The sequence below is a fragment of the Pundamilia nyererei genome, unplaced genomic scaffold (genome assembly GCF_000239375.1).
Source record: "Pundamilia nyererei isolate P.nyererei 1_Seehausen unplaced genomic scaffold, PunNye1.0 scaffold00032, whole genome shotgun sequence".
Classification (NCBI taxonomy): Eukaryota; Metazoa; Chordata; class Actinopteri; order Cichliformes; family Cichlidae; genus Pundamilia; species Pundamilia nyererei.
In genome coordinates, this window is record NW_005187433.1 from 4,093,616 (window position 1) to 4,112,126 (window position 18,511).

General features: G+C 39.3%; 1 protein-coding gene across 3 annotated transcripts in view; it reads right to left on the bottom strand.

The window, feature by feature from the left end:
• Nucleotides 1-3,400: 3,400 nt before the first annotated feature.
• camkk2 (calcium/calmodulin-dependent protein kinase kinase 2) overlaps nucleotides 3,401-18,511 on the bottom strand; it is a 20,359-nt gene continuing 5,248 nt past the window's right edge. For 2 of the 3 annotated variants that reach the window (XM_005729313.1, XM_005729314.2), the window contains exons 2-18: nucleotides 17,456-17,768; nucleotides 16,920-17,261; nucleotides 15,375-15,422; nucleotides 14,324-14,377; nucleotides 12,997-13,048; nucleotides 12,408-12,541; nucleotides 12,076-12,112; nucleotides 11,920-11,941; nucleotides 11,714-11,802; nucleotides 9,977-10,176; nucleotides 9,738-9,791; nucleotides 9,584-9,657; nucleotides 9,342-9,429; nucleotides 8,868-8,999; nucleotides 7,467-7,570; nucleotides 7,276-7,329; nucleotides 3,401-6,366 (exon numbers count right to left, since the gene is read on the bottom strand). In XM_005729313.1, coding sequence (XP_005729370.1) covers nucleotides 6,294-6,366; nucleotides 7,276-7,329; nucleotides 7,467-7,570; nucleotides 8,868-8,999; nucleotides 9,342-9,429; nucleotides 9,584-9,657; nucleotides 9,738-9,791; nucleotides 9,977-10,176; nucleotides 11,714-11,802; nucleotides 11,920-11,941; nucleotides 12,076-12,112; nucleotides 12,408-12,541; nucleotides 12,997-13,048; nucleotides 14,324-14,377; nucleotides 15,375-15,422; nucleotides 16,920-17,261; nucleotides 17,456-17,686 — 1,788 coding nt within the window. In that variant the 5' untranslated portion in view covers nucleotides 17,687-17,768 and the 3' untranslated portion in view covers nucleotides 3,401-6,293. The remainder of the gene's footprint in view (nucleotides 6,367-7,275; nucleotides 7,330-7,466; nucleotides 7,571-8,867; nucleotides 9,000-9,341; nucleotides 9,430-9,583; nucleotides 9,658-9,737; nucleotides 9,792-9,976; nucleotides 10,177-11,713; nucleotides 11,803-11,919; nucleotides 11,942-12,075; nucleotides 12,113-12,407; nucleotides 12,542-12,996; nucleotides 13,049-14,323; nucleotides 14,378-15,374; nucleotides 15,423-16,919; nucleotides 17,262-17,455; nucleotides 17,769-18,511) is intronic. The other variant, XM_005729315.1, reaches the window with a different exon arrangement.

An 18,511-nucleotide genomic window follows, 5' to 3' on the forward strand; every position in this document is an offset into this window, starting at 1 on the left:
TTTGGAAATTCCTTGGCAAAAACAGAGCACTGACAGGTGATTAGATGAACCATCAGTCTATCACTGTATCATCGACTAACTTCCACCAATTAAATCAATGAACCAGAGTACTTAGAGGGAAGCAGGAGGAGTTTCCTGGCCTGAAAAAGCAAGCCACTGTCGAAGTACAAAATATATAAGGAACTAAAGGCTAACTGTAAAAGCAGTAGCTCTTGTCTTTGCACTTCAGACTACAAAAGAAGAATCCAACAGCAAAATCAAGGCATCAAAAGTGAAAACTAATTGGTGGCAAATGGGGAAGAGAAAACAAAAGCCAAAGTCTGAGTAGCTTTGAAAGTTAAAACTCAGGCAATCAAGTTTGCTGTCCAAAAGGTATGCCATAAAAAAGCCCTGCTGTTCTAACTGTAGCTCCCAAACAAGCCTTGCTATCACTTCAGCGTCAGTGCCTAATTAGTATGTGCTTTGAAGTGGAAAAAGAAATTTTGTGACATACCGCAAAAGCTGAATTATTTTGCCTACACGTTATCACAACACGCACAAAATTGCAGATAAGGTATTCCTCACTCTCAAAAAGAAGTTTTAAGGTAGTTTATCTCCCTGTTCCTGAAACACCTCGGGTCCCTAATCTTGCCTTTAACACAATCTGCCTTCTGTACACCGCTTTTCCACTTCTATCTCTCTTTTTCTTCGCACTCTTTGAGCTTGAGTGGAGCATTTGCATTGAGTTTGATATGCAAAACAGGGTTTGCAAACATCACAGACAACTAATACTCAACAACAACCTATGTAGCACCAGTCTAAAAGTCCACTTCTTTCCCAGGCCAGCACTGCCTTTCACATATTTCCCTTTTACCTTTAAGTTTCATGCAAAAATTACGGTCAGTTTATTCAAAAAAGCATAACGCAGATGTCTCATGATCATATAAGTTTGTATTGCCCCAAAGATAATGTAGCACAGTATTTTTGTGTTGTTGTAATCTTCAGACATGCACCTTTTAATATTGCAGCACAATTCTATAATTTATAGCACATTTTTCTTTGGACCACTTAGATATGGGTCATGGAACCCTAGGGAACCCCTGACATCACTTTGAGAAACAGTGTTTTATGGCACGATTCAAACAGTCCTTTAATCTTTCCAAGAGTTGCTCTGGCTGCAAATTCAATTCAGTTGGTGTGCCAGAGATGCAGAGATTGCAACCAGCCTCAATTTAGGAAACTAAAGAAAGTGAACAAAGAGGTTGGGAACAAACATCTCTCATGGAGAAGTAGGTCTCTTATGAATGCCTTTATTGTATTGAGTGTTTTGTTCGTTGGTGTTTTTCTTTTACCTCCAGCATGTTAACAATTAACAGAGTGCTACTCAGAGTAAAGCGAAGGCCCAGATTCTGTCTCATTCAGCACTTCTCATTTGCTGATATAGGCGTTTTAGGCTTCCTTATGTGCCCCGTGGGGAGTGCAACACACCAACCAGTTCAAGACCTGCAAAAGCCTCTAAGCTGCATTTACACAGTTTGTCATACAGCAAGCATTATACTGTGCTGCAGCGAATTTGTGATCCATTTCAAAACTGCCCTTTGGATACTTATGCATTTATGTTTTGAAGTTCACGACTGCTTGTAGAACGGTCGAAGTTTCACATTTCTTTCTTCTTTTGATATCAACAGTAAAATGTTTTCTAATCATAGTATAAGCAGAAACAATTGATTCTTCTGTTGTTCTAGTTTAATATTTTGTATTTTTAATGTTAAATTGAGACTTTTAGCTAACATTGATCCGAGTGTAAACATCAACAAAATCAGAGATGAGTGTTTAAATAGAAACCTCCCTCGTGAATGAATTTTCACCACCACCTCAGTCATGACAAACAACTTTCCAAAATAAAGTTTGTCTTTTCACGTGGGCAACTGCAATACAATTAAATTCACACAAGAGGTCAGTGTGACACTTTATTTCCCTAAATGTTTTAAAGCCTCCACTGGAGTTTAGATTCTGAAGGTGAGTTTACACGATAGTCGATGTCAGGTTTATGATCTGTAATGGAAACATAACTAAAAAAGTCTCACAAGAACTGCAGGTTTGGGCATATATGAATTCTGAAATCAGAGTTATTCATTAATCATATGAATGATGCATCTGTAACTCTGTAAAAGATATCAAATTTTCACACTGGACATTTTCTAAATGGACGCTGGTCTCCAAGCATGGTTAAGTCCAGCAGCTAATTTTACCACTGTGAACAACTACAGAGGATTGTAAATCAGACTGAACAAAAGCATTCACTGTTGAGGAATTGTATCCATTTCTATACAAAGACGCCCAATTTTTAGAGGCTAACAAACATCGTTTTAAATATAAGTATAGCTGGTTACTTGGTTATAGTTGGTTAACGTATACTTGGTTGCTGATTGTTTGTGGGCTCGATCAGGTGACTGATTTGTCTGTTGAAAAATGTTCCATTTCCTTTGCCTTTAGACACTCTTTTGCAGTTTGCTTTGGGTCATTATCCATTCCACTGTCAGATCAGTTTTGCAGCAAGTGACTGAATCTGAGCAGAGAGTATAGCTCTGTACACTTCACAGTTCATCCTGTTACTTCTATCAACATTCACATCATCAATAAACACTAGTGGAAAACAATCCTTTCACATGCACTGACTCTAATCGGACCTCACATAAAGAGTTACCATAGACAGAAAGGGAAGTTCAATACTTGGAATCAACTGCAGGTCTTTTATCCTCTTAATTTGTCATGAAATATCAAGGCAGCTGGCTTCGCTAGGCCATTAATCTAATCTTTAATTTAATGCCTCAAATTAACGTTCACATCTTGATTTTTTGATCTGAAATATGCTTTGGTGGCGGTGTACAGAGAAAATCACTTATCAAAGTGACTTCTTCGTCTGTCATCTAGCATTACGGTCAATGAAAATGTTTTGTAAACGGTCTTGGACACTTTTAAACCGTAAATCCTGCATAGAATTCCTGAAGAAGTGCCATTTGATCATTTAGCATTTCTTGTTGACATGTTCTTTACGAGGTCAGATTTGTGTTGTTTTATCTTTAGCCTTTTTTTGACAAATAAAGCAGGACAAATTACTTTCAGGATTCACATGCAGATTTCCTATTAACCAAACCCCATTTTTGAAAAACAACCGTCCACGAGCGTGCTGAGCACATGAAATGTGTATACGTGAATTGCTGAATTAAAGCACGACAGTGTTTAAGTGTTTGTAAGGATGTGGTAGATGCAGAAATGTTGCTCCCGCTGTGCATTACACACATACAAAGAGCACAATGTGATATTAAGCCTCTCAAGAATCACAGTATGTTCTGGTGCACAGCACAGACTAGTGGTCTACCTCCGCAACTGCATCAATAACTCAATCCACAACATCACAGAAAGGCAATTATACTTTATTCAAATTATGAACAAGGTACAGGTATGTAGAGAATATTTACTTTAAAGGTCCCATTTGATGTAAAGGACCTCTCATGCTATGACAATACAGTGGTATGTGTTCAGTAGTTAGCATGCATTTAGGAGGAAAAGAGCCCGCCCCCCCAAAAGCTCTTAATAAAATTAATTACACTACAGAATGCAAAATTGTGTGAACAATAAAGGTTAATCACTTAGCCTGACCATTCTGGCAACAATGGGCAGGTCTATTGAAACCAGCTACAAGTTTAAATACTGTATAAAATATTTATCATACAGTTGTTTTTGTGACTTGCACCCCACATTCACACTCAAACAGTAGCTCACTTTACTCTTGTTGGTTATGGAAAATATTCACACCAAAGGAAATGCATCTGTCTTCTTATGTTCATGACAACAAATTAATCTGACAGTTAACAGCAACTTACAGTAGGTGCACTATGTTACAACTATGTGGTAACAGTCCACAATCCAGAGCAAACTGAAGATAAACGTTATTATTTGTTGGATATCTTCACCGAAATTACACTTCAAAACTAATTTTAACCTTATTGGAAGTCTAAAACCAAAGTGCATGTCCCTACGCTCTAAGGTGGATATCTTTTTTTAGGGGAAAAAAAAGGTACATGAGCAAAAATAATTAACCACATACAGCCCTAAAGATTCAACTCGGTGGGTGTGGACGGTGTACATGACAGGTATCTGACAGGGCGTACCGTTGCACCATTAAGTTACACCATGTGCATAGTACTCGTCTTAAAAAACAGACATACAGTACAGTTCAGAGTGACATGCAAGAAGAAGTACGTACAAAAAGATTCCAGTCCCTTTCTCATACATTCAACACGTTAGTGCTGAAGTAATTAGTGTGTGGAAGCATTGAATGTAATAACTACTTTCAATATCGTGCTAATACGCTAAGTTAACTAAAGACACACTGATGAGGGAAACAATGATGGCTCAACAAAATGTACAAAAGTGTGGGAGGAAAAAGAAATACTGGCAGTGGCCAGTGGTACCCCTCAGCCTCCTACTAGATGCACCTGTGGTCTGAATTTCAAATTCCTACGTCATCTTGTTCTCGAGTTATCACATTTACATTTCAGAAAACTTGACCTCTGACCTTGAGGTCAAGATCACTGAGATTTAAACCCGTCAGAGATTTTTAGTAGCTACAATCTGAAACTCCTACGTCGCTTCATTCTCAAGTTATCGCATTAATAAACTTGAGCGTCCTGGCAGGGTGACGACAACCCCCATCAGCCTTTTACTGCTGAGGCATAAATAACTTAATGCTTTAGGACCGAAAATGAAGCTCGTTAATAAAAACAAAAAAACAAAAACAAACCTACTTTAAAAGTTGAAATATTTGCAGAGTTGTCTACAGCCCAGACCAAACATGAGAAATGTTTCTAAGTTCAACACTTCGACAATATGCCATGCATAGATTTGTACAAAAAGTCTGCATTTGCACTATGCTTCCATTTTAAACTCACTTCAGCAACCATTTCTAATAGATCAGCATTATTTATTTATTTATTTCAATTTATCATAGTTTACAAAATGACTTTGAAATGTGCAGTTTTAACATAATATCGGTACCTCCTACAATACAAAAACAAACAAAACTAGTAAAAACATTCACAAGTTTTTTGTTGTTGTCGTTTTAAGCTTGAGGTTCAATTGTGATTTTCTGTTTAATTTGTCTGCATACAGACCTCAACTTGGAGAAGTGAAACAAATACGTGAACACAGTGAAATCATGTGACGCTCGGGATCCGACCACAAAGCCCGTTTTTGTCTAAACAGACCGATTTACAGCTTCAACAACACGTTTAACCTACAGAATCATTTAGAACTAACACGTTGTGTTTTCCCCCAAACGCATCAGGTAGTAGCTCACCTTCACCTTCACGCAGGATTTATAGCAAACACCTAAAAATCACATAATAGTACATCTTAAAAAGATTCACCAGAAGCACTAGATCTTTAAAACAAGGAAAGAGGAAGGATGACTTTTTTATGCCCTCTTGTATGCAGCAATGAATGTTATTATTCACAAAGCACTATATCAACTGTATTAAAGCTTTCTGAAAGCTATTGATTGTAGTAAATGAGAAAAAAAACAAAAGTAATGGCTGTACAACAATGTAACTGTTTAGAAATAGCTTATACAGTGTTTGCATTGGGAAAGTAAACACATGCATTCGGTGAAGTAAACATTTTTTCACTCTCCTTTTTCCCCCCATTTTGGGTAAATTCTATAGATACTTCACTCTAAAATGTGTTACCAAACTGGGCACTGCTACCACGAAGCAGAGTGAACCAGACAATCGTTTTTAAGAAAACTGCTTATTTAAATGTTGGTGGTGATGGTGAAGACAACCATCCTGCCCCCCACCCAAAACCCCCCTCCAAATATTCCTTCGTCCCGTATACCTGAAACACAAGTGGCTAGACTATGATAAAACCCGAAACTGTACAGCTGAAGCCTGAGACAAAGCATGCTAGGACTATAAGAGCATGCAGGGTAGGAGAAGGAGTGGGCCAGGCAAAAAGGGGCGAAGGTTGAAAGTAAAGGAGGATGCTCCACCCTTGGATGGTTTCCATGTTACAGTTTAAGTCCCATAACCTTAAATTAAACTGTGTAAGAGGACAGGACAGAATAAAAGCTTAGAAAGTGATCATCAAAGTGCCTTAGAGCATTATTTCCTCCCTTTTGTTAGTGTCTGCCACACTCGACCACCTCCCAAGAAATGATGTGTGGGCTGCAAGTATAAAACTGTGAGTAAAGGGGTTTTGTGCTGTGTGATTGCAGGCAGCCAGATGCCAGCGTGCATATTAAACCTCCCGCATCAGGAAAGAGTCTCATCCTCTCCCACGTAGGGCAGGTTCATACTTCTCATCCCGTCACCGCTTTCCTGTTTCCTAAGTAACACAGCAGAGAGGCAGCGTTAGTTATAGCAGTGCTGTAGGCTCGCTGTCATTCCTATTTCACTGAACAGAGAAAATAATCAGATACTATTAAGCCCTGTTTACTAAGTCAAAGCAACCATTTAGCTGTTACATGGCAGAGTACACCGAGTTCATTTCTACAGCAGATACGGTGAAAGAGAGCCCCAGGAAAGGTTGAAAAAACAAAAACTGGTGAAAGCGGGGAAACAATATCTTAAAAAAGTAAAGATGGCATTAATTTACAGACATGTCCTTTCATTAAATGTCAAAACTGCTTCATGCAAGGGAAAGTAAAAACACATGAAGATAAATGGATGCTCTTGGCCCATGATGAACTGAGTGTGGACAAAAATGCTTTTTATTATGACTTGACTTTTAAAATGCTTCTTTAATTTGTTTTGTTTTGTGGGTCAACCCAGAAAAAAAAAACTAATAACCTAATGAACCCTCTGTGATAAAGGACATGGTTCTGCGTATCAGCTGGTCACCCGCTGTTCGCGTAGTTTTGTTTACACTCAGTAGCTTATGTGCGTCCTAATTTATCTTCCACTATATGAATGCCTAATTGAATGACATATTTACAGTATTTCCCCGCTACACAGTTCATACTACACCAAAAGCACCCTCAGACACAGATAACGACAGGAAATTGGATTGCAGGTACTGAAGGTTCTTAAGTGAAGCTCAACATTCCCTAACAAGGCTTCTCCAGACATCCCCAAACCACCAGAGGTTAGTTAACAAATGTGATGCACAGGAGTATTTGACCATCACCACCATACTGGGAGACAGCTGCTTATATCATGCCAGCGGGTCTTAAAATATTCTCTTGACCACTTAAACAGCATTACAGCAGGCAAGAACTATGCCAGCATTATTTACCTTTTTTGGTTACAATGAATGTAGCAGTATCTCACACTGCCTGCTCTGCCTTTCCTACAGGGCAGGAGAAGGGGGAGAGAAATAACACCAACAGTCTTTCAGACAAACTACTCGGCAAGCCTCGGCTGGCTCTGCTGCTGCCTTTTTCTATAGAGTTTAGAAACTGTAGTGTTTTTGTAAACAGTGCTTACGTGAGGGTTTGCCCTGGAGGACACAAACTGCTGCGGTCCTCCTTCCGGCCCCAGTCAAAGGGGTTTCCGAAGGATCGCTTCCTGAGCATAGTTCTTACCAGGATCTTCAAAAAAGTAAACAGTACTTAGTAATGTAAAGATGAAAAGCTTCAATTTTATACATTTTAAAAATGTCCTTCATTTTAGAGCCCTGACAATGAGAACACAGCTAAAGAACTGATTTCTCCTAGATGTTATTGTCCTACAAAACAGTATGCAGTACTCATCAAAAACCACTATATCATTAATATGTAATTCATATTTAAGAAAATGTTTCTGCTGTGATAACAGATGGCAATGTCGTGGTAGATCTGATGAATTTGGAAGTCAGATGTACTTTCCATTTGTGACTTTTAACTTTTTTTAAGTTAAAAGTCAAACAAAAATGTTAAACAACATTAATTAATGCAGCTAAAGAAAATCTTTTTTTTGAAAAAATGAGTCATGCATCTGCTGTAGCTCAAAGTGTTGAAAGAGGAACTGAGTAGGTGCAGTGCCTCAGCTGTGGGATGGTGCAATGTGACTGAAATTCTTTTTCGTCTTTCGGCTGCTCCCCTTAGGGGTCGCCACAGCGGATCATCTGCCTCCATCTCACCCTATCCCTAGCTTCCTCTTCTGTCACACCAACGCTCAACATGTCCTCCTACATTACATCCATAAACCTTCCCTGAGGTCTTCCGCTTTTCCTCCTGCCTGGCAGCTCCATCTTTAACATCCTTTGTCCAATATATTCACTATCCCCCTCTGCACGTGTCCAAACCATCCCAGCCTTTCCTCTCTAACTCTGTCTCCAAACCACTCAACCTGAGCTCTACCTCTGATGTGCTTATTCCTATTCCCGGTCTCTCCTAGGGAAAATCTCGAAATTAACTCTGCAAACCATACATCATAGCAGGTCTCACTAGCGTCTTATAAACCTGCCCTTTCCCTCCTGCTGCTGCTATCCTTCTGTCACAAATCACCCATGATATTTATCTCCCACATCACCCTGCCTGCACGGTCTTCTTCACCTGCACTTTAGATGGTTGACCCCAAGTATTTAAACTTATCTACCTTCACTACCTCTACTCTTTGCAACTTTGCTGGGTTCTATTTCATAAGTTGCTAAAACACTCTGTTGTACTAAGTAATTAAGCTAATTTATACTAATGCAAATTTGCTAAGAAATAATCTTTTGCTCCTGATGGAGCATTCGTTCTCTCTGGTACTTTTTATTACTCTTTCATTGTAGCCGAGTTGCCCATAAATGATACCCAAATGTGATATTTCCTGTTATGACACCAAGAGAAAAGCAAATTAGGGTCTGAAGTGACTGTAATGTTTTTAATGCTTTTGTGAGACAAACATTGTTCACAAACTCACCACTGTTGCCAGGCTGGGGATGTGTTTAACAGAATTCTCCACTTCCTCCTCGGTTACTTCAATAAGCATACAGCAGTTATCGTCCTCAGGGGGAAGTGGCTCAGCACCATGCCTTGTCACCCATGGGTGTACCTGGACACAAGCACAAGGCAAACAAAGGAGTTCTTTGAGTAATCAGATTATGTGCCACACATATAAACTTAGACAGTGTCTTTGGAGGCACAACAGTAAAAATTTACTCAGGCTGAATCTAAGTGCAAAATTATACTTGTTAGATCAACGTAAGCTATTCATTCATATCTATAAATATATGTAAACTGCTATAGATTATACTTCACAAACAGTTGATTTATGAATTTAATGACATAAAAGACTGTAATGTCCAAACAAAAGAACAATAATCCTTTTGACATTTTGTGTGTGTGTGATATTTAAACATGACACACGGCCACCGGCAGCTACCCGTGTGTTTACCTTAATCTGTGGGATCGTTATCCTGGTCTCTGGATTCTTGTCCAGCATTTTCAATAACAAATCCTTGAGATCATCTGATATGTCGGCACTGTTGTAACAAAAACTAATTAGACAACTGAGTAAATATGTTATTGAGAAAGTGCCAAAATTGTGTATTTAATTTAATAAATATGCTATTAATAAACACTGTATTAATAAACACTGGGAACAGCCATCTGTTAAAAGAGCAAGGCAGAACTTACTGTTCTGGTAACACCACGGGTTGCGTCTTGATTTTTTGATGAAGACTGAGAATGCGCTCATCCATAAATGGACACTGTGAATACAAAAAAAGTGTGTCGATTTTAGCAGGATCACTAGTACCAAAAAAATGTTAATGTTTTTTCCCCAACTCACCTCTCCAAAGACAAAGCAATACAGCGTCACTCCCATGGCCCAAACATCCAAAGCCTTAGCAGAAAAGCAAAACAGGTTTAATTTGATGTGAAAATGATTGTTGGGTAGCTGAGATTCAAAATTTCATAAATGTTTGGAAAGCAGGAACATTTTAATGGAAAAAGAAAATCAAAAACAAAAGTTCTTGCATTTCTGAAAGTCATCCCAAGAGGGCACTAGTTAGCCGAATACTGCTTCACCTTTCCAGAGAAGTTCTTTCTGGTCTCAGAGAGCGTTTCAGGAGCAAGAAAAGCAGGAGTTCCAACTGTGCTGGTCAACAGGGCATCAGCTCCCTCAAACTGGTTACTAACTCCAAAGTCTGCAATCTTGATGTGTCCATCTTCTCCCACCAGCAGATTCGACGGTTTGACGTCTCTGTGGATGATCCTCTGGTAATGTACTATTAACAGAAAAAACGAACAAACTTTATTATCGCAATCGGGTCACATTCGTAGTATTCACTTTATGGCAGAATTAAGATGTTCTAATGGTGAAAAACGGCTTGACCATTTTTTTTAATGGCTTGGACTCGTGAAGAAAAATCTCTGGTAGTGTAGTTAGACAGCCAGGTAGACGTTTGGTAAATGATGATAAATTATGTCCACACTACCTGGTTAAGATGTGAAAATGAGAGTTAAGTGTGCCTTAATTATTTAAACTGTTTTTAACTAATCTACCTGCACCATGACTAAAACAAGCCTACTTTCCTTTCCAAATGACTCCAGACTGTTTTTGTGTCCATCCCTGCTTGCACTGATATGCATTAAAAGCCGCTGAAATTATGTGAAATGAACTTTGTGGAGTGTTGCTAGAGTCAAGAGCAGCTCAGACGAAGGCCTTGTGTAAATGGCAGGGAAGAGCTGTAGGAGGACAGCACTTGATTATACAATCAGAGCTTCATCTTCTTACCACAATCATAATTCTAATGGAAAGCATTAGCAGACTTTTATCTCTATAAGGACATGCTGATACTATGCAACATCACTGTAATGAGCTCATTTTTAAACAAAACTATTAGTATGGGAAAAACATCTCTGGCTGATATTTTTCTCCAAAGAGAAGACTGAATTAAAGAAATGACGCAACACAATTTCAGATCTATGGTCTAAGCTGTATTTGTGCTATTATTAGTTCAACTGGTCAGGAAAACCTGGGCTACCAGAATGCAAAGGTGATGTCATATGAATACATACAAAGTTATATGAGCAAGGAAAAATTAAAATGAAAAACTGAATCTCAGAATTTTGTCCAAACAATAATGAAAAAGATATTCAGCTTTTGAAATTGGTGCCTCTAAATCTGACAAGTATACACTCACCAACCACTTTGTTAGGTACACCTGATAACCTGCTCGTTAACACAAACATTTAATCAGCCGATGGCAGCAACCCAGTACCGTTTAGCAATGTAGACATGGTCAAGAAGACCTGCTGAAGGTCCAGCCGAAGAATGGAGTCCGGAGACGAAAAGTGATCTGAGTGAGTTTAAACGTGGCCTGGTCGTTGGTGCCAGATGGGCTGGTCTAAATATTTCAGAAACCAATGATCTACTTGGATTTCTTCCACACACCTTTATTAATCGCCTTGTTGAATCTATGTCATGAAGAATAAGATTAGTTCTGAAGGCATCCAACCAAGTATTAGTAAGGTGTACCTAATAAAGTGTCCACTGAGTGCTTTATTTTGTACAAACTGAAAAAAACAACATTTAAAGACTAGAACAACTGTCACAGTCGGCGTGACCAAGGTAAACTTGTTTAATGAGCCATTTTGATGTTGTACACAGTGCTGGCCATCTTGGTGGGTTAACAACATAAAATCTGTTGAGTAAAATTTATTCACTTTGCAAGTCAGATTAAATCTATCTACACATGCGTAATAAACACTAATGTAGTCACAGGGTAGGTGGAAGAGTAGCAGGAGGTTTTGAAAACTCACAGTACTCGATTCCCCTGAGAAGATCCTGGAAGTAAAAACGTGCCTGGTCCTCGCTGAAAGGCTTATCGGTCGGCACCTCCATCACAGCCCTAGATACACACGGTACAACATCAACAGGTACACACACAAACACACTCAATTACCAATCATAACTAATGAGACTGGGCTCATTCCAGTGTCACAATCATATAAGAGGCTTAGCTTACCCTTGCTTCACCAGCTCAAACACTGTAACAGAAAACAAAGGAGGTTAGTGAGGACAAGCAAACTAAAAAAAAACAAAACACATCTTTTAAAGATGAGGTTAAAATTGACTTTGTTTTATGCTTGCTGTGATGTGTTGTTGTCTGGCCACAACATACCCATGTACAGATGGTCCTCACCAGGGTCATCCAAAACCTGGCACCACATTGAAGAGGAATGGAAATGTGTGAACACAGATACACAACAGATCATCTTTTGATCTTTTGTACCAGGCAAAGTTAAATATACCTTCGGTGGAATTTCTAATAAGAATACATAGAGTAGAAAGATAGCTTTACAGTCTAACACAATTTATGTACATTTTAAGGTTCTTCAAAATGCCATTGCTGTTTCCTTTCCTTTCTTAACTTATTTAAAATTAGCGTAATACCAATAAGTAATCCTTAAGAGATCAAATGAAAATATCCACATGTTTTACAAGATTACTCACTTCTACTAGTTTGACTACATTAGGGTGGTCAAGCTTTTTAAGGATGGCAATCTCTTGATAGACTCGCTCCAGCGGCCCTTTAGGTTGGGCAGGCCCCTCGGGAGCGGCTCTTGCCCCACGAGGAGGAGGTCTCCCTGATGGAGGAAACAGGGGACAATATGGGAAGGGTAGAGGGACAGGATAAAGATAGAGTCAAATCCTAAGTATTGGTATGTGCTGTTAACGTTAACATTATCATTACAGACATTACAGATGCTCTGCTCTGGCCCTGAATCTAAGAAACTTGGAAAGAAGCTGACTTTTTGAAGATGTTTCATCTCTCATCCGAGAAGCTTTTTAACACCTTGGCCATGTGATGAGACACATGATCAACAGCAGGTCAACAACCCTCTTAAGGGAGAACTTCCACTCGGGTTTAAATACCTGGGACGCTCCACCATTGGTTTTGAGAACTGAAGAAGCTCCTCAGATGAGAAGTGACACGTCTTCAAGAAACTTAAAGAAGTCCAGTCGCTTTTCTTTCCAAGCTCTTTAGATTACCATGAACTGGATGACTGAGACCTTACACAGAAATATGGCCCTTACTTACGTGGGAAACCTGCCTGCCTCATCAGCCTCTTCTTGGAAAGCACCTTCATCGCCTACAGCACAGAGAGGGAAACTTAGTTGGATTGCAACAGGTTAAGAGAAACAGAAAGAGTCCAGCAGCCAAGAAAGCCAAAGAAAAGATAAACAGCAGCATGCTTACAGGTTTCTTACACTTGCACCCTAAACCTAGAAATTCTGTAGCTTGAAAATGCTTGGTGTGTTTGTCACTGCTGTCACTGTAGACAGCTTTCCTCAATCGTGGTGTGAAATGATTGAAATCTGAGCCGTAACAGACACATTTTCTGCACATTTACATTAAACAGCATTTCAACTGCACTACACCGCCTATCAAGTTTGGTATTTAAGTGGTTACATGTCATAAAGAAAGCCCAACTCCATTCACTACACAGTGTTTTCAAACATCAAATTTCGTCTGGAGGTGCCGACAGGGGTTAACGAGAAGTCTGGGTGGCAGGGTGGAGTCATGTGCCTCAGCTGACCCGATAGCGATTGAGAGCGCAACCTCTCTGACCCAGAGGAAGGGAAGAAAGCTGACTACAAGTTGGGCAGACGATAAGAGCACAACAGCTGAGAGATGCCCTGCGATGCGGATACACGCAAGTCTCCCACCTGTGAGCTTTGGGAGCTCTTATCCATGTCTGCATTCCAAGATGTGTGGAAGTGGACCAACAGTTTCTTGTGATTTCCCTTGCGTAAACATTGTTGACATACTGTTGAATTGTACTTTCTTTTTCTTTTATTTGAGAGCCAGTTCTTGACTGTGCAGACACTGACACAACTGTATCTATCCCTGGTCTAGACAGATCTTTCTGACCAATGTCTCTCTCTCCACCAGATTATGTCTTCAAAAACTGCCAAGGTTGACAGGAATTTGTATCAGACTTGAAGAGAAAGCATGGTGTGTAACAGCGGCATTGTTTGGTGAATATTTCCCTATTCTTTAATAACTTCAATGCCCTCAGTTATTATGTCAATGATATAATCACTGAATGCGACACGAGGCCTTTGTCACTCGGGAGGAATATTAAAATAATCCCTTTGTCGTTGTCAATCGCTATCATGCAGCTTAATGTGAACTGCAGCAATAATCAAGAACGGCAAAAACACAAAAGCCTGAAATGATGTGTTATTACATTAGTCGATGAGCTCAATTATCTGGAGACATGTTCACATGCAGAGGCTCCACATCAAATCACACCAGTAAATATTACAAGAGGGGTTGATTATTGCAAAGTTAACCAGCAGTCGCCTGACCTGTGATAAGGAAATAAATCACATCTGGACTCGCATGTGCATTACAAACTCACATAGTATGTGTTGTCATCCTCATTGTAAGCCAACTTGACAACACCATAGGAGCCCTGTCCGGAAACAAGCAAAAAAGAAAACATGTAAATAAATAAATAAATAAATAAATAAATAAATAAATAAATAAATAAATAGTGCTGTCAGCGTTGCTCTCGTTAATGTGGCAAATCTCCATTAGCGAGTTAGCGCGGATCGCCCCGTCATTTTAACGAGATTAACGCTGACAGCACTAATATGTATATTAAGCAGTTAGTTCTTAATGTGACACTAAAAGTGTAACGCAAATGCAAAGGAATACATAGATACACACAGGAATAAATACACAAACACACAAGGGAATTGAGTGGGCTGCTTCAAAATGAGAACAGAGAAATTTCAAATCATCGCTCCTCTCTCTCTTTCATTTTTGATTTCAGGCTAATTAAGGAAACTGGATCTGGTTTATGCTATCAAGCTTCCCTGCCCACACACAGGAAGTTCAGGATAAAAAGTAGGCCTAATTACAAGCCAGTGTGTACGAACAAAAACAAACAGAGAGAGAGAGAGGGCAGTGTCGGTTCCTGCTGGGGGAGCAGATTGCAGATTGGAGAGACAGCACACAGCTCATCCTACAGTCCCGGAGATAAACTGATAACACAAGTTTCTCCAACAATTCAAAGAGGCTTTAACTGTCTCCACTGTGCTCAAAAGCACACACATTAAAATGTCTACCTACATACGGAAATACACACACATTCTGCCTTAACAATGCCCACAATCTAAAACATTCATATAGGCACACACACCCACTCACTCACACACACACACACTCTCCAAGCCTTGCACAACCCTTAGAGAGTGCTATTTTTACCAGCCTCTCATCCATCTTCCAACTCTCCCATGGCCTCGTGGTTTACACAGAGTTTGGGAAATGAGGACAGCCGGGAAGGAGGATATCAGAGACTGTCCTTGATGATATGTGCTACTTGACAGACATGCAGTAGGCGGACGGGAGGAGAAAATGGAAGAGTCAGTGAAAGGGAGCAATCAGTGAGCTGTCTCTCATGGTACCTTTCCAATCTCATCTTTCAGCTTGTACTGGTTGAGTTGAACACAGTCCTTTAAGAGGGAGCGAGAGAGGGGAAAAAAGAAAACAATCGTCACATCATCATGAGTATTCCTACAAAATCTGCCTGAATGTTGTCTTGAACCTCAAATTTGCCTTTAACACTTTCTCTCCATTAACATTTTTTAATACATTTCTTCATACCAGCCACTGATTTGCTGCCCTCTAAATCAGGACAATTACTCAATTTTTATGCAATCCAGTTTAAATCAAATTTCACTTCTAATCAATAATAAATTCAACTGTAATCAACAGGACTCATCAAAGACAAGAATGGATAAATCACAAAGAAAAATGTATATATATTTGAAAACTATGTTTTCAAAACTCCCAAGGACACCTTAAAGTACCAGTACACAATGACAGAATCACAGTAAATTATGGTAGAGCTGCTAATCTAAACATTTTTCCATTTTTTTGTTTTGAAAAACAGAGAGGAGCTGACAGATGTGTGAAGGCTTTTCAGTCAAATGCATTGTTAAAGTAGAATGATAAGTGAAAGGGTTAATCTAACATCATGTAGATCTCATGTAGATATCGTCAAGATTTAGGCAGTTGTACTACTCTTCCTGATACTTCTCTTCGCCATTGTCATTAAGAGCTTGGTGTGTGTGTTTGTGCTAGGACATTTTGAAGAGCGTCAAAAAGACAGCTTAGCAGTACAAAGGCTGTGAGAGACAAAAAAGGAGTAAGAATAGGGAAAAATTCAATAGATTTTCTTCAGTATGAAGGGCAGAGCTAATAAAGTTGGAGCTTATTGATATTACAGTCTTGGCTCCCATTCCAAAGGCTGTCCCACACATCATTAAAACACATTTCTAAATGTCATTTATTTGACTGCTCCTCTCTAGACTGCAAGACATATCTGCAGGATATCTCTAAATATTTCACCTAATTAACCTTTATCACTTTCAATATGTAATTCTGAGAAAGCAAAAAGTCTCTTCAGCCTGCTGCTCTGAAAAATCCTAACTACAACTACATGTAACAGCTACACAGCTACATCTACTTGGACTATAAAACCTTACCTTTGTGTCCACAAAGCTTGCTCTTTATCACTTTGCTGCTGATTTTAAGACAAATGCACATGTAGTTCTTACTGTCAGACAGCTGTGGTATTACTTATGACACACTAACATGTGTGGGGCACTTTAGTGCCTCGCTCTGTGTCATTAGTTAGGTTATCCATGTGTAATGGTTTATGCAATACACAATGCTGAAGGGAATACAATGAGTCACATGGTGCAAAAATTACATAATAACCAAATTATTATGGCATATGCTGCAACCGCATTATAACTCATACTCACTTAGCACTCGTGGTAGATATTAAACTACTGCTACCAATATGGCTAACACTTATTATATAGCACGATTAATTTGATTTAGCTATATTTTCTCCATTTAACGCAGGCTGAAACACATTGCAAGCTACAAAATCCTTATACCATTAAAACTGAAACTAAATTAGCTTTAATGCTTAATCATACCTGGAGGTCTGTGATGGAAACACTGTGGGACTCCACAGTGGGCCGGCGGGGCAGGCGTGGAGAAGAATGAGGTGACGTGATGGGGGAGTACGGTAATGATGGATAAATATAGCGCCCATTAAGTCCCGGTGAGCTACAGGGTGAGGTTGCTGTTTGTGAGCGCTCCTGCAGAGAGAGTTTCCTGTCTGAAAAGTTTAACCTTCCCCTTTGCTCTTGGCTTCCGGGTAGTAGAGCTTCTGGCCGACCAACTGTATGAGACAGAAGGTCACAGGATGGAGTCCGGAAAGGTGCTGCCACAGAGGAAGCTGGCTCCGGCGTCTCTGAACTGTCCATTTCTTCTACCTGACATGAGATGGATTTGAATGGTTTATACTTCTCTTATTTACTAATCATCCACTTCATTTCCTCTATTCACCTGCACCTTGATGTACTTACGGTTCTACTAGACAAAGATATGTAAAATCCTGCTAAACCTTACACTTCATACAGTAGACATCAACATCTCTAGCATGAACCCTTGCCTTTGTTGCTCTTACCTCTTCCTCCCCAGCCTCTCCAGGCGGTCGGCTGGGTTCATACTCTGTTACGACAATTAGGGACTCCATTGGATCCGGCGAGGGTGTCTCAGAGTGGGTGTTTAAAGGTGGGGCAGGACAGCTGCACAGTAGATCAGGCAAGGGCTGAGAGGGTTGCATTGGATTTGCATGACTGCTGCAAGAGGCTGGAGGCTCAGCAGATGGCCAAGGGGTTACATGACAAGGAAACATGGTGCCTCTTCACAAAGACTGCCAACCAGTGCTCCATCAGATGGGAACGTATGGGGAATGTCTCTTAATCTATGACAGCAAACTAAAAAATGAGAAAGTGCATGTGATTAATACTTCACACCCTTACAACTTCTGTGTTATTTTCTTTTTTATTATGACCATCTCCTAGAGTATGCTGCAGATAGTCCGTTCTTACACTATCCCAGAGGTTGTACTCTGAACCTTGTAACCTTTAATCTATAATTATGTCTGCAATCATGCAAATGATTCACGGTTTAATAGATTCATGTGGATTCACCAATGAAGCTTCAGCAGGCCTTTTTACGCCATAAAAGCTTATTTCTCTGATTGCTTGTTAAGATTCAAAACCACTCAACTTTCAAGATATTTTCACTACGTTCAAGTATATTTATATTTATTTATATAAATATTAGAGATGTCACGATACCACTTTTTTATGTCTGATACCAATACTGATATCATAAATTTGGATATCTGCCGATACCGATATAAATCCAATATAGGGTATTTCATAATCAATAAAATGCTTTTTTTAATATTTTGCTGCATTTTGTATAAGTTCATACTCAAGTTTAAAAAAAAACCCAAAACACTAAAGCTATTTTTTTTTTTACCTGTATGCAAAAAAATACACTGCACCCAAAATATTTCATAGTTCAGCAATACTGATCAATCTAATAAAGTTAAACCTACTCCATCCTCCCTATTCTGGTATTTTAAAGAGTGCTTAGTGGAAATATTAAACAACCTAACTAATAGGGTTGCCAACTCCCAGCAAAAAAATAAAAAATAAAAATAGGGAAC